At 41.4% G+C, this 14,976-nt stretch overlaps 1 protein-coding gene across 1 annotated transcript in view; it reads left to right on the top strand.

Moving 5' to 3' along the window:
• Positions 1 to 10,281, top strand: part of MFSD9 (major facilitator superfamily domain containing 9) — a 66,908-nt gene extending 56,627 nt beyond the window's left edge. The window contains exons 4-6 of the mRNA XM_069757628.1: positions 2,290 to 2,419; positions 4,907 to 5,116; positions 9,012 to 10,281. Of these exons, the coding sequence (XP_069613729.1) occupies positions 2,290 to 2,419; positions 4,907 to 5,116; positions 9,012 to 9,799 (1,128 nt within the window). The 3' untranslated portion in view covers positions 9,800 to 10,281. The remainder of the gene's footprint in view (positions 1 to 2,289; positions 2,420 to 4,906; positions 5,117 to 9,011) is intronic.
• The last annotated feature ends 4,695 nt before the right edge of the window (positions 10,282 to 14,976 follow it).

Genomic DNA, 14,976 nt, shown 5'->3' with positions numbered 1-14,976 from the left:
GGCAAAGAACAATCATATTAATGTTCTGTCTGTGCCCATGGGTGGAAACAGGTTAGTAAATGAGCCTCTACAGACTTCTGTATCCTCGATCAACTGTCGTTTAGACTCCTTTCACACATCAGTTTTTTGCTATCAGTCGCAATCTGTCGAATTTTGAAAAAAACGAATCTGGCGACTGTTGCCGCTGTATCCGTTTTTTTGTCATAGACTTGTATTTGCTCATATTCCTCACTGTAATGACCGCTCACACAGGGCCTGCTGCCGGCGCTGAGAGGAGACATCGCTGGAGCTGGGTGTCGGTGAGTATTTCCTGGCAAGCGGGGGGGAGAGGGCGCACAGGGGATGGGAGGCGGGAGGGGCCGCACAAACTTTATTTTTAAGGGAAAAGAAAACAAAAAAGAATTTTCATTCCTTCTCTTCAGCGAATGCTGCTGGGAAGAAGGGATGAATACCGGCTTCAGCACCACAGGCGGGGGGGGACAGCGCTTACTGTAGTACTGTAGCGCTGTCTCTCCTGCGGGCGGTACATGCACACGGAGGAGAGTGCACACTGTTCTCCGTGTGCACGTGTGCGGGACGCTTTGCGGACCGTGCTGCCGGAGAAAAACGGACATGTCTCCGTGTTTTCAACACGGACACACGGTCTGTGAAAACACGGAGACATGTGCATAGACCCATTCATTTGAATGGGTCTACGTGTGTCAGTGTCTCCAGTACGTGAGAAAACTGTCACTACATGTACCGGAGACACTGACGTGTGAAAGAGGCCTAAGAGGGTTTTGGATACCAAAGGTGACTATAATCATGTAATCATGATATCACACTGGGGGATATTTTTTTTTTTATTACCCCTCAAGGTTAATGGGCTGAAAACTGTGACTAAATTACATGCAAATATTCCAGCATTGTTCTGTAGTGTAAATGGCCTGGATCTTGTTACATGAGCATCTGCCCCTCTGAGCTTCATAAGGAGAGTATATGGGAGCTGTCTTATTGCTTGCTAATCTGCCAGCCATTAGCTTTTAGGCCTGTCCGGCCACAACTTTCTTTGATGTTTTCTCAGCTATATTTCCAGAATTTCTAATCACAAGCTAGTCATACCAATACACCCTGTAAATAAGAAGCATATGTGCTTCATGCCTCCCTCCATGCTGTCTATACAGTGGATCATGAATGTGAATAGACTGCCAATATAAACAGGCAGGAATTATTTATACATTTATTTACATTCATATCAAATCCTTAGGTCATATGTAGCTTATATTATATCGTTTTTTTTCATGGTTTCCGTAAATGTATTACTTAAAAAGGACCTGTTATCAGGTGAAAAGTGGCCAGTTTTTGCTCTTATTTTATTTCTTCTGTGCCCCTGAGAATTCCACTTTTTAGTTTTTGAAATCTGACAAGTGGTTCATGAATTACGGGCCTTTTATCCGGTGCCAATGTTTCTGCTCTTTACATAATTTATTTAAGTGCCCTTATAAAAGACCCCCTCCCAGAAAATCCTGTAAGTCGCCCGTCCCTTGGTGAAGACTATGAAAATGACCCCTAATTATATATGCCCATATCTTTGGAACCGTATTGTGGGCTAAAAAAAAAGAAGGAAAACAGAATTCTCAGGGGAGCAGTGGAATAGCATAAGAGAAAACAAATAGAGTCTTTTGACCTGTACAGGTCCTCCTTGACCTTTTCGGAGTATACTGGCACTTTCTGTTTTGGTGTTTGCCTTTTCTACTAGCCCAACCCAGTGATGCATGCAATTTAACAAAAACACTGTAAGAGAGACAAACGCAACTGTGACCTCCTAGCTGACCACCTGTGTAGTATATACTGTGGACTGTTGTTTTTTTAAAAGGGTTTCCTTGTTTCAACATTTTTTTGTTCCATGGGCTAGTCTAGCCGAGGTATAAAATAACAAACTGAGCTGTGCTGCCCTTCACCTGCTCCAGCCATCGCTTGCAGGCTGCAGTGGTGACGGCACCATTACAGTGCCCATCCCTGTTGCTGCCAATCACTGAGCTCAGGTCTACACTGCAGTCGTGATGTCACCACTGCAGCCTGTGAACAATCACTGGCACAGTGAAGGAGAACCTGCACTGGTGCGAAGGAAGGGGAGTACCAGCTCAGTTTATTTTTTACCTTTGCTAGCCGGAAAACCTAAGTACTGAGGATGCACTACTAATTTATGGGATGGGAAAAATTATTATGAGTCTTCCAAAACTAGAAATCTGACTAAAAAGACCTGTAACATTATAAAGGAATATGAAGTGACTTTTTATTTCTTTGCAGGGGAGTTGGAGTGATATTGTTGGACACCGGTATGCACTAATTACCTGTATTCTTATTAGTGCACTTGGATATGGTCTCCTTGGTCTATCCATTAACATATACATATATGCAATTGCTAGAATACCTGTGGGTAAGTCATCAAAATTTAGTGACCTCCGGGTTTTTTAGATCACTACTGTATCTGAATTGTTCTCCAGGCAGCACGGTGGCTCAGTGGTTAGCACTGTTGGAGTCCTAGGTTCAGATCCCACCAAGGACAACATCTACAAGGAGTTTGTATGTCCTCCCCATGATTGCGTCAGTTTCCTCCAGGCAGTCTGGTTTCCTCCGACACTCCAAAGACATACTGATAGGAATTGGGGACAAGGCTGATAATGTCTGTAAAGTGCTCTGGAATTAATGGCGCAATATAAGTGAGTAAAATAACTAAAATAAAAATACTGTGATGCAGGAACCACTATGGGCAATTCACAATATAGATAATTGCACAAAAACAATTTCAGCTAAATATGATAATGCAAACTATAACATTAAAAATGCTAAATACGGTATATATATTTTTCTTCTTTACGTAATAGTCCTTGTGTCATTGTTTCTAAGACAAGACATTCTGGCAGACAGAATGCCCACTGATGTGTAGCGGTTAATTGCAGAGACCCCCCTCAAGCTTTACGTAGTTGTGCTTTGGAGTCTTTGTGGAACAGATTCGTGTCCACTTCACTATCACATTTTTAGTGGGCCTGTTTCCTCGTTAAATCTGAAACCATAGGCTTTCTGTCTGCATGGTAGAAAACTTCTGTTCACTACATTGCTTAAAAAGAAACTGACTTTGCAAAAATCAACAGCACAGGCGGATATAAGAAAGTTTGTAATATAATCATATATCCACCTCCTTCTGTCTCCTACACGTCATCTACTCTGGAAAAACTAGTTAAAATCCATCTTGCTCCTTCAAGACTCGCTGCGTGTGTCATGGGGTGTCTATGAGAGGGGAGAGTAAGGCGCCAGGAGAGGATACAGGCAGAGGGACAAATAGAAGCGTCATGGTGAACGTTCTATCATGTCTATTACCCCACCCCAAAACTGATTCAGAAAACTCAGCTCTGCTGTCTAAAACACTTCATTATTCTATACTAAAAAATGAGCCCAGGAAAGAGTAGGAATTGTATGCTTGTGTATAAGGGTTTGGGCATTTTCTTCTTAAATAGCATCTAAGGCTTCTTTAAAACCATTAATCTTTCTGACTATAACAAGCTTTTAACTATAGCGAGAGGATGGCTGGTCCACAGATTAATTTTGCTCATAGTAAAGACAGCAGGTTAAACAGTCAGATAAAATGGGGTACATCCATAGGGATCAAAATTGTGAAAACCTAAATAGCATATAGGAGTTGCCATCACTCACTGATTGGTAAGATGCCGACCACTCGGACTTCCATAAAAACAAATCCTATGAGTAACGTACAACAGCGCTCTGGACAATGCTGACAACTGGTTTACCTGTATTGGTTGAGTTGCACTACCTAGATGTGCAATATCCTTGTAAGAAAGTGAACGGGGTAAGTGCTGATATACCATCACTATCTTTGATGGGCTTCACCTTTGTAAAGGACCACTGCAGCAGTGTTTATATTACCTGTGTTAGGCTACGTTCACATTTGCGTTGTGCGCCGCTGCGTCGGCGACGCAACGCACAACGCAAATAAAAACGCACCAAAATCATCTCTGTCTTATGCGGTTTCCAGTGCTACATCGGTCCCTCTCCTGCATCATGTCACAATAACTATGACCAGCTGGCTCCACATAATGTTATCTTTATGGACCAGACGTCATTTTCTCAATGTAAGCCAATGAGACACCGAACGAGGCTCTCATAGACTTACATTAAGGGTTCGCTCACATCAGTGAATACATGAAACGAATTGTATGTTTTTTCAGATAGCATAACATTGGTCCGAGTGCTATAGGGTAGTGCTGATCAGCTTTTTTTCTCATAACGATTTGGAATGAATGTTGCAATTTTTGCAGTGCAAATTGGATCAAACTCACCATTTAAGCCTATGGACTCATGAAAAACATTGGACTGCACACTGTGCCATGCTCTACTATGACATCTGAGTGCAGTCCAATATATGGGACTCAGAGAATGGAGAAGATGGAGGAATTTTGATCTCCATCTTCCCTTTCCCTGTTTTACGATTCTCTCGTCAGGGACTCAGATCAGAGTTTGATTGGAGTGTCATTAACATAGTTGATCCAATCCTCTGGGAAGTTACCCCGGCCTTACAGAGGAACTAATGGTCTGCAGCATGAACAGCCAAAAAAGAGCTGCCGTCACATGATGCAGGAGAGAACTGGAGCAGCGCTAGAAACGGCCAAAGACAGCAACGTGTAAGCATTTTAATACACACACTGCATACACCGTTCTGATGAATAATAGAGGAGGCAATAAAAGAAATACTTACGTTGTCCTTTAAAATCTCGTCACGGAAAGTAAGCAGATGGGGTGGGGAAAGTAAGCCTAGTATATGACAAAATAAAGATGGTGCATAAGCAGAAGTTTGTCAGTAGAACAGATATTCAAATTACACCAATATGTTTGTTTTTTTCTTTTATAGGAATTTTTAAACATTCACTTTCAATTTCTAAAGCATTCCTCTCTGACCTTGTATCTGAGAAAGAGCGCCCCCATGTCATGGGAAGATTTAATTCAGCGTCCAGCATGGGTTTTATCCTGGGACCTGTTGTTGGTGGTTACCTAACGGAGCTGCAGGGAGGTTTCTACATTACCTCTGTGCTTTGTACATGCATATTCATTGTCAATGCAGGTAAGGAAGGAAAGACATATTAACCAGTGCAAGGTCTGCTTTTCTTTTTATTAATCTGTTATCTGCTTTTTTTCTTTTTAGTGCACCATTGGCTCCTTGGTGCTGTACATGAGAAGGGATTACATACAAGATGCAGATATAAATTACAGTTAAGAAACCACCAATCACAGACTGCTACATAGGGGAGAGGGCCCGGCCCTTGCGGGCTTTCAGTCTATAGTAAAATGTCACTGCTGTTTATAGGTACAGGTGGAGCATCTTTCTATGGGCTGTGCAGTATTCAAAATGCACTGTATACCTCCAGCCCGGCTGACTCCATTGACTTCTCATGGGGCCAGTCAGGTTCAGTAACAGAGGCTCCAAACAATTTACAGCGAAGATGTGACCGGAGTTTAACGAATTCCTGTAACTTTTTTTTATAACTATAGGGAGGTGAGATAAGAACTTTTGTCATGTGTAATCCTCTTACTCCCTTACCAACCATTTTGATTGACCCATTTAGGTAATATTTAGCATTTTGCAAAATTAGTGAGATAACCCTTTGCATATCTGTGCACTCCTAAATTAGGCAACTTGTCGCCTGTGTGACTCTGTGTGTACTCTACTTGTTAGTGTAGACCTGGGTACATGTAGTATGTACTAACTCTGAACATGTTTTAAGTCCAATGCTCTGCTTGAGTCAGAATTTAAAGGGAATCTGTCACCCCAAAAATAGTATATGAGCTTAGGCCACCTTCATCAGGGGCTTATCTACAGCATCCTGTAATGCTGTAGATAAGCCCCTAATGTAACCTGAAAGATAAGAAAAAGAAGTTATATTATACTCACCCAGGGGCGATCCGGGTCCAATGGGCATGTTCAAACGATGTTGTCCTCTTCTTTTCTTCCTGCCACGGCTCCGGCGCAGGCGTACTTTATCTGCCCTGTTGAGGACAGAGCAAAGTACTGCAATGCGCAGGCGTTGGGAAAGGCCAGAGAGGCCCAGCGCCTGCGCACTGCAGTACTTTGCTCTCCCCTCAACAGGGCAGATAAAGTACGCCTGCGCCGGAGCCGCGGCAGGAAGACAAGAAGAGGACGTGATCGTATGAAGATAGGAGGCCCCGGACCTCAACGCCCATCGGACCCGGACCGCAGCGGGACAGCCCCTGGGTGAGTATAATATAACCTCTTTTTTCTCATCTTTCAGGATACATCGGGGGCTTATCTACAGCATTACAGAATGCTGTAGATAAGACGGTGGCTTTAGCTCATATATGATTTTTGGGGTGACAGATTCCCTTTAAAGGGAATCTCGTCACAAGGCTTTTAAGCTACTTCATCAGCACAGTGTAGGAAAAGTGACTGATTCCAATGATGTATCAGTCAGTTTACTAGGCGTAGCCGTTGTGACACAATCAATGTTCTTAGATATAGCGTGAATCAGAGCTGAGAAAGCTAACCCCATCCACAAGAGGCTCTGTATGTACATGGTCTGTTGACAGATTACATATCAAAAACCTGCTGATTTCTGTCGATTTTTCATTGTTTCTTTTTTTGATATACACATTGTATTATTTTTAAGGTCATTTATGATATTATGTGCAGAAAAACAAGAGTGGAATGGTGAAAAACACAATTGTGAAACTTAGGTTATGCGCACATGACGTCATTTCGACGAGGCTTGCACAGCTACTGAGTTTTCCTAGGCGAAGTGCTTTAGGAAAATGGTGATTGTTCCCTTAATATGACTTTCACTCTGCACGGTTAAGTAAAGAGAGTGGGTTGCTTCCGCTAGAGTTAGCATGCCTACTTTTTTAAGTGCTTCAGGGTTTATGAACTTTAAAGCGGTTAAAAGACATGAAACAAGAGGGCTCATGGGCACACTGTGTCGATTTTACGTCACTGTGCACTCTGTTCATTTTATGTGGTGCTTTTTCAAGTTGATTCTATCTGGAAAAGATGGCGTGTGAACATACAGTGGGGCAAAAAAGTATTTAGTCAGTCAGCAATAGTGCAAGTTCCACCACTTAAAAAGATGAGAGGCGTCTGTAATTTACATCATAGGTAGACCTCAACTATGGGAGACAAACTGAGAACAAAAAATCCAGAAAATCACATTGTCTGTTTTTTTAACATTTTATTTGCATATTATGGTGGAAAATAAGTATTTGGTCAGAAACAAAATTTCATCTCAATACTTTGTAATCTATCCTTTGTTGGCAATGACAGAGGTCAAACGTTTTCTGTAAGTCTTCACAAGGTTGCCACACACTGTTGTTGGTATGTTGGCCCATTCCTCAATGCAGATCTCCTCTAGAGCAGTGATGTTTTTGGCTTATCGCTTGGCAACACAGACTTTCAACTCCCTCCAAAGGTTTTCTATAGGGTTGAGATCTGGAGACTGGCTAGGCCACTCCAGGACCTTGAAATGCTTCTTACGAAGCCACTCCTTCGTTGCCCTGGCGGTGTGCTTTTGGATCATTGTCATGTTGAAAGACCCAGCCACGTTTCATCTTCAATGCCCTTGCTGATGGAAGGAGGTTTGCACTCAAAATCTCACGATACATGGCCCCATTCATTCTTTCATGTACCTGGATCAGTCGTCCTGGCCCCTTTGCAGAGAAACAGCCCCAAAGCATGATGTTTCCACCACCATGCTTTACAGTAAGTATGGTGTTTGATGGATGCAACTCAGTATTCTTTTTCCTCCAAACACGACAACATAGTAACATAGTAACATAGTTAGTAAGGCCGAAAAAAGACATTTGTCCATCCAGTTCAGCCTATATTCCATCATAATAAATCCCCAGATCTACGTCCTTCTACAGAACCTAATTGTATGATACAATATTGTTCATAGTAACAAGTTATGTTTCTACCAAACAGTTCCAGTTTGGTTTCATCAGACCATAGGACATTCTCCCAAAACTCCTCTGGATCATCCAAATGCTCTCTAGCAAACTTCAGACGGGCCCGGACATGTACTGGCTTAAGCAGTGGGACACGTCTGGCACTGCAGGATCTGAGTCCATGGTGGCGTAGTGTGTTACTTATGGTAGGCCTTGTTACATTGGTCCCAGCTCTCTGCAGTTCATTCACTAGGTCCCCCCGCGTGGTTCTGGGATTTTTGCTCACCGTTCTTGTGATCATTCTGACCCCACGGGGTGGGATTTTGCGTGGAGCCCCAGATCAAGGGAGATTATCAGTGGTCTTGTATGTCTTCCATTTTCTAATTATTGCTCCCACTGTTGATTTCTTCACTCCAAGCTGGTTGGCTATTGCAGATTCAGTCTTCCCAGCCTGGTGCAGGGCTACAATTTTGTTTCTGGTGTTTTTTGACAGCTCTTTGGTCTTCACCATAGTGGAGTTTGGAGTCACACTGTTTGAGGGTGTGCACAGGTGTCTTTTTATACTGATAACAAGTTTAAACAGGTGCCATTAGTACAGGTAATGAGTGGAGAAGAAGTTACAGGTCTGTGAGAGCCAGAAATCTTGATTGTTTGTTTCTGACCAAATACTTATTTTCCACCATAATATGCAAAAAAAATGATAAAAAAAGACAATGTGATTTTCTGGATTTTTTTTCTCAGTTTGTCTCCCATAGATGAGGTCTACCTATGATGTAAATTACAGACGCCTCTCATCTTTTTAAGTGGTGGAACTTGCACTATTGCTGACTGACTAAATACTTTTTTGCCCCACTGTACCTTTCCTTTTTTTTTTTACTGTGTTCATTGTGAAGTAGAAATGACCTGATATCTTTATTTATTTAAAGATATTCCCTTTAATTATATAACAGACTTTAATTGCTTAGTTCAGATACACAGAAAGATTATCTCATTGCTACTCCTCACTTCTACTTTGTGTCCAAAAATCATGTAGAACAATTTCAATTATTTCATATTTTAATTTTCAGGTCTTGTCTGGATGATGCCACAGACTACGGACACAGCAAACATTGCTACTCCTAGTAGACATGGGAATTTGCCCGATAACCTGACATCTAATTCTAATGGTACAATACAACTCTCATTGGAAGCCAATGGCATAATGCCAAACAGATCTGCACAAACATTGTGGGCACAGATTGTGTCTGTATTTAGGAAAGTCACAGGCGTGGCTTTTTCTCAGATGTGGGACATATTTTTGGTTCGTCTGCTAATGGCAGTTGCTGTCATGCTGTACTACAGCAACTTTGCTTTGGCAATGGAAGAAAGATTCCTTATGACTCCACGGATGACTGGCTATTTAATAAGTTACGGCAGCACGCTGGGAGCCCTTGCTGGTTTCTCGCTGGGACCACTTTCTAGACTTTATCAATATAATATTTACACCATGCTCTTACATTCCAGCGTCCTCACGTTCTTTTCCATCTTGTTATATTCCGTGGCACCGAAGATGTGGATCGTTGTATTGTCCTCAACGTTCTTGGCTTTTTCTACAAGTATAGGGCGAACATGCATTGTGGATCTAGAACTCACTCTAGGCCAGAAGCATGGAAGCGGTACTCTTATAGGTGTTGGACAGTCAGTGACATCGGTGGGACGAATACTTGTTCCCCTCTTCTCAGGAATTGCTCAGGAATATAGTCCTTGTGGGCCGCCACAGCTTGGAGCCGTCTTGGCGTTAGCATCTATATTCCTAATGTACAAAAGTAAATCACACTATGATGGGTCAGCCCAAAGTAAACATAAAAGAGAATGAATAGTCTTTCTTTAATATTACAATAGAAATATATTGAATCTTAAATAGGGGCATGTGCAATAACTACTGATTTCTATAGCGTAAAACACAATGTAAGATGATACGTCTTTAAAAGCCATGACTTGTATTTGATGCTCTGCTACTGATATACAGATTTTAATTAGTAAGTTTAGTTATTGTAACCACTAATACGATAGATATTCTGATGTTCTAGACTATGATGTCAAACACAGTTTTGCTTAATGATGAGCAATACTCGATAGGCTGGAGTTGCCTGGGAATGGCGTTAGCGCATGTAATTCTAGTTTAAGTGCCTCCTTAGGAACAAAATTGCACTAAAAATGATTGAAGTAAAATGTAGTATATTGTTACAAAGATACTACCGGTATTAGAAATTAATATCTTGGCTGTGGATGAATTAGATTATTATACCATGATAATTTGTAGGACTTCCACATTAAAAAGATGTTCTCATTATAAAATGTTTTGGTATACTTCTAGGACTCCATGCCATACCTGATACATATTGATGGTGGTTCTCCCTCTGAATAGGAGAGGACCACGCAGGTGAATTTATATGTATAGTGGCTCACTACACAGTGCAGTAGGTTGCCAAAAGACTTCATGCAGAGGGAATTACTGTGAAAGAGCCATAGCACTTTGCTGCAACTCCTTATTCGAACAGTCCTGGTAATCCGTTGGCCAAGATCAGTGATTGCACTGAAATAGGTCATTACTTTGGATGTAAAACAGTCCTTAAAGCACACCTCCAGCTCATACTGAAAACTAAGGGGTCACATTGGGTAAAACCTGAAAGGATAGTGCATGATGCATTGCATGCAGCGATTCTCTTTCATACACCAGCTCTTCAGGTCCTGAGGAAGTTGGCATCTCACAAAGTAGCCATCACTCCACACAATGGTGAATTGTACTGTAATTTGCTTCAGATTTCTGTTGACTTTCCTTTCCTAAAAAAACGGTGGAGACCCATAAAATATAGGTCAAATATTTTTTGGGTGATGCATAGTGTACAGCACAAATTTTTCAGCGCCAAAAACAATAGTAGAATTGTTCGTTTTTCTGCCCTCAGCACCCAGAAAGAGTATGAAAAGTTATATGTTCCCCAAAATGCTGTTGAAAAATACAAATTAAGCACACAAAAAGAACAAAGCAAGTTTTCGTGCAACACATCAAAGAAAAAGTTAAAACGTCATTAAAAAATTAAGTATATAATTCCACAAAGACAAAGACAAAGAAGTAAGACAGGCAATTAACAGTAAAAAGAAAGCATTTGCACTACTAAAGCAGGATGGCACCATTGAAGCTCTAAAAAACTATAGGGAGAAAAATACTTTATCTAAAAAACTAATTAAAGCTGCCAAAAAGGAAACAGAGAAGCACATTGCTAAGGAGAGTAAAACTAATCCCAAACTGTTCTTCAACTATATCAATAGTAAAAGAATAAAAACTGAAAATGTAGGCCCCTTAAAAAATAGTGAGGAAAGAATGGTTGTAGATGACGAGGAAAAAGCTAACATATTAAACACCTTCTTCTCCACGGTATTCACGGTGGAAAATGAAATGCTAGGTGAAATCCCAAGAAACAATGAAAACCCTATATTAAGGGTCACCAATCTAACCCAAGAAGAGGTGCGAAACCGGCTAAATAAGATTAAAATAGATAAATCTCCGGGTCCGGATGGCATACACCCACGAGTACTAAGAGAACTAAGTAATGTAATAGATAAACCATTATTTCTTATTTTTAGTGACTCTATAGCAACAGGGTCTGTTCCGCAGGACTGGCGCATAGCAAATGTGGTGCCAATATTCAAAAAGGGCTCTAAAAGTGAACCTGGAAATTATAGGCCAGTAAGTCTAACCTCTATTGTTAGTAAAATATTTGAAGGGTTTCTGAGGGATGTTATTCTGGATTATCTCAATGAGAATAACTGTTTAACTCCATATCAGCATGGGTTTATGAGAAATCGCTCCTGTCAAACCAATCTAATCAGTTTTTATGAAGAGGTAAGCTATAGACTGGACCACGGTGAGTCATTGGACGTGGTATATCTCGATTTTTCCAAAGCGTTTGATACCGTGCCGCACAAGAGGTTGGTACACAAAATGAGAATGCTTGGTCTGGGGGAAAATGTGTGTAAATGGGTTAGTAACTGGCTTAGTGATAGAAAGCAGAGGGTGGTTATAAATGGTATAGTCTCTAACTGGGTCGCTGTGACCAGTGGGGTACCGCAGGGGTCAGTATTGGGACCTGTTCTCTTCAACATATTCATTAATGATCTGGTAGAAGGTTTACACAGTAAAATATCGATATTTGCAGATGATACAAAACTATGTAAAGCAGTTAATACAAGAGAAGATAGTATTCTGCTACAGATGGATCTGGATAAGTTGGAAACTTGGGCTGAAAGGTGGCAGATGAGGTTTAACAATGATAAATGTAAGGTTATACACATGGGAAGAGGGAATCAATATCACCATTACACACTGAACGGGAAACCACTGGGTAAATCTGACAGGGAGAAGGACTTGGGGATCCTAGTTAATGATAAACTTACCTGGAGCAGCCAGTGCCAGGCAGCAGCTGCCAAGGCAAACAGGATCATGGGGTGCATTAAAAGAGGTCTGGATACACATGATGAGAGCATTATACTGCCTCTGTACAAATCCCTAGTTAGACCGCACATGGAGTACTGTGTCCAGTTTTGGGCACCGGTGCTCAGGAAGGATATAATGGAACTAGAGAGAGTACAAAGGAGGGCAACAAAATTAATAAAGGGGATGGGAGAACTACAATACCCAGATAGATTAGCGAAATTAGGATTATTTAGTCTAGAAAAAAGACGACTGAGGGGCGATCTAATAACCATGTATAAGTATATAAGGGGACAATACAAATATCTCGCTGAGGATCTGTTTATACCAAGGAAGGTGACGGGCACAAGGGGGCATTCTTTGCGTCTGGAGGAGAGAAGGTTTTTCCACCAACATAGAAGAGGATTCTTTACTGTTAGGGCAGTGAGAATCTGGAATTGCTTGCCTGAGGAGGTGGTGATGGCGAACTCAGACGAGGGGTTCAAGAGAGGCCTGGATGTCTTCCTGGAGCAGAACAATATTGTATCATACAATTATTAGGTTCTGTAGAAGGACGTAGATCTGGGGATTTATTATGATGGAATATAGGCTGAACTGGATGGACAAATGTCTTTTTTCGGCCTTACTAACTATGTTACTATGTTACATGTGTTAATTCATAGTTGTGATGTGAATTTACAATTTTCATAGTCATGAAAATACAGAAAAATCTTTAAATGAGAAGTAGTGTCCAAACTTTTGGTCTGTACTGTATAGTTTAAATTTTATAGCATTGCTGGGTGTTAGTGGGTTGCCATGGCAGACGGGAACCTAAGAAATCCTCTGTCGCTGCAATGCCAAAGAAGGGGCTTTACAGGAGACAGTGATTTTTACTATATACAGGAGTATTACAATAGTGTACATAGTGCAAGTGATCAAACGATTACAGGTTCTTTTCCTATATGAGGGACATAAAAATGTTTTTGTTTTGGTTTTTTAAATATAAATTTTTTTGATACTGAATCAACCCCTTTTCTTCATTTAAAAAAAGAAAAAAAAAAACATTTTTTCGGTATCTCTTATTCTGTTAAGGGTTGTCCACTACTAGGACCACCCCTTCTTAAAGTAAATGTTCAGCCCTGATAAAATAGTAAAGCCTATACTCTCCTCTCGTGCCGGCTCCTTTCCAGTGGTGTCAGAACTTGCGGTTCTGGGGTTGTGATGCAGTGGAAGGACACATGATGTCTGCCCAATCAGTGCTAAGTAAATAGGGCAGCACACTGCAGCGCCAAAACATGCAAACTTGAAAACACGAAATTTGAACTGCATTACTGCACTAGAAATATGAAAAATGAGAGCTTTTAGCGCATAAAAATGGCCATATTTATGTGTACCTCGTAGCCACTTTACGGCATCTCTCTTATACGAGGTCCTACGCTTGACCTACCTCGCTGAGAAATAAACGTCTCCATCTGAATGGGTACATGTGAAACCTCTTCTTGGACTCAAATTCTCTCTCTCTGTGGAGGGGTATTGGACCTACTATAATGAAAACACCTGTGGCTAGGAGGCGGGGAGTGCACGATCAGAAGGCTAAAGAATACATTTCAAAAACCTGACCTGCACATCCAAACATAGACTGAGTGTGAACAGGTGCTGAACCCAGAGTCGCCAACTCGTACATAGTTAAGTAAATAGGGCAGCACACTGCAGCGCCAAAACATGCAAACTTGAAAACACGAAATTTGAACTGCATTACTGCACTAGAAATATGAAAAATGAGAGCTTTTAGCGCATAAAAATGGCCATATTTATGTGTACCTCGTAGCCACTTTACGGCATCTCTCTTATACGAGGTCCTACGCTTGACCTATCTCGCTGAGAAATAAACGTCTCCATCTGAATGGGTACATGTGAAACCTCTTCTTGGACTCAAATTCTCTCTCTCTGTGGAGGGGTATTGGACCTACTATAATTAAAACACCTGTGGCTAGGAGGCGGGGAGTGCACGATCAGAAGGCTAAAGAATACATTTCAAAAACCTGACCTGCACATCCAAACATAGACTGAGTGTGAACAGGTGCTGAACCCAGAGTCGCCAACTCGTACATAGTTAAGTAAATAGGGCAGCACACTGCAGCGCCAAAACATGCAAACTTGAAAACACGAAATTTGAACTGCATTACTGCACTAGAAATATGAAAAATGAGAGCTTTTAGCGCATAAAAATGGCCATATTTATGTGTACCTCGTAGCCACTTTACGGCATCTCTCTTATACGAGGTCCTACGCTTGACCTACCTCGCTGAGAAATAAACGTCTCCATCTGAATGGGTACATGTGAAACCTCTTCTTGGACTCAAATTCTCTCTCTCTGTGGAGGGGTATTGGACCTACTATAATTAAAACACCTGTGGCTAGGAGGCGGGGAGTGCACGATCAGAAGGCTAAAGAATACATTTCAAAAACCTGACCTGCACATCCAAACATAGACTGAGTGTGAACAGGTGCTGAACCCAGAGTCGCCAACTCGTACATAGTTAAGTAAATAGGGCAGCACACTGCAGCGCCAAAACATGCAA

This window comes from Ranitomeya imitator, chromosome 3 (genome assembly GCF_032444005.1).
Source record: "Ranitomeya imitator isolate aRanImi1 chromosome 3, aRanImi1.pri, whole genome shotgun sequence".
Lineage (NCBI taxonomy): Eukaryota > Metazoa > Chordata > Amphibia > Anura > Dendrobatidae > Ranitomeya > Ranitomeya imitator.
The sequence above is the reverse complement of the archived record's forward strand: the minus strand, read 5'-3'. Positions and strand labels throughout refer to the sequence as shown.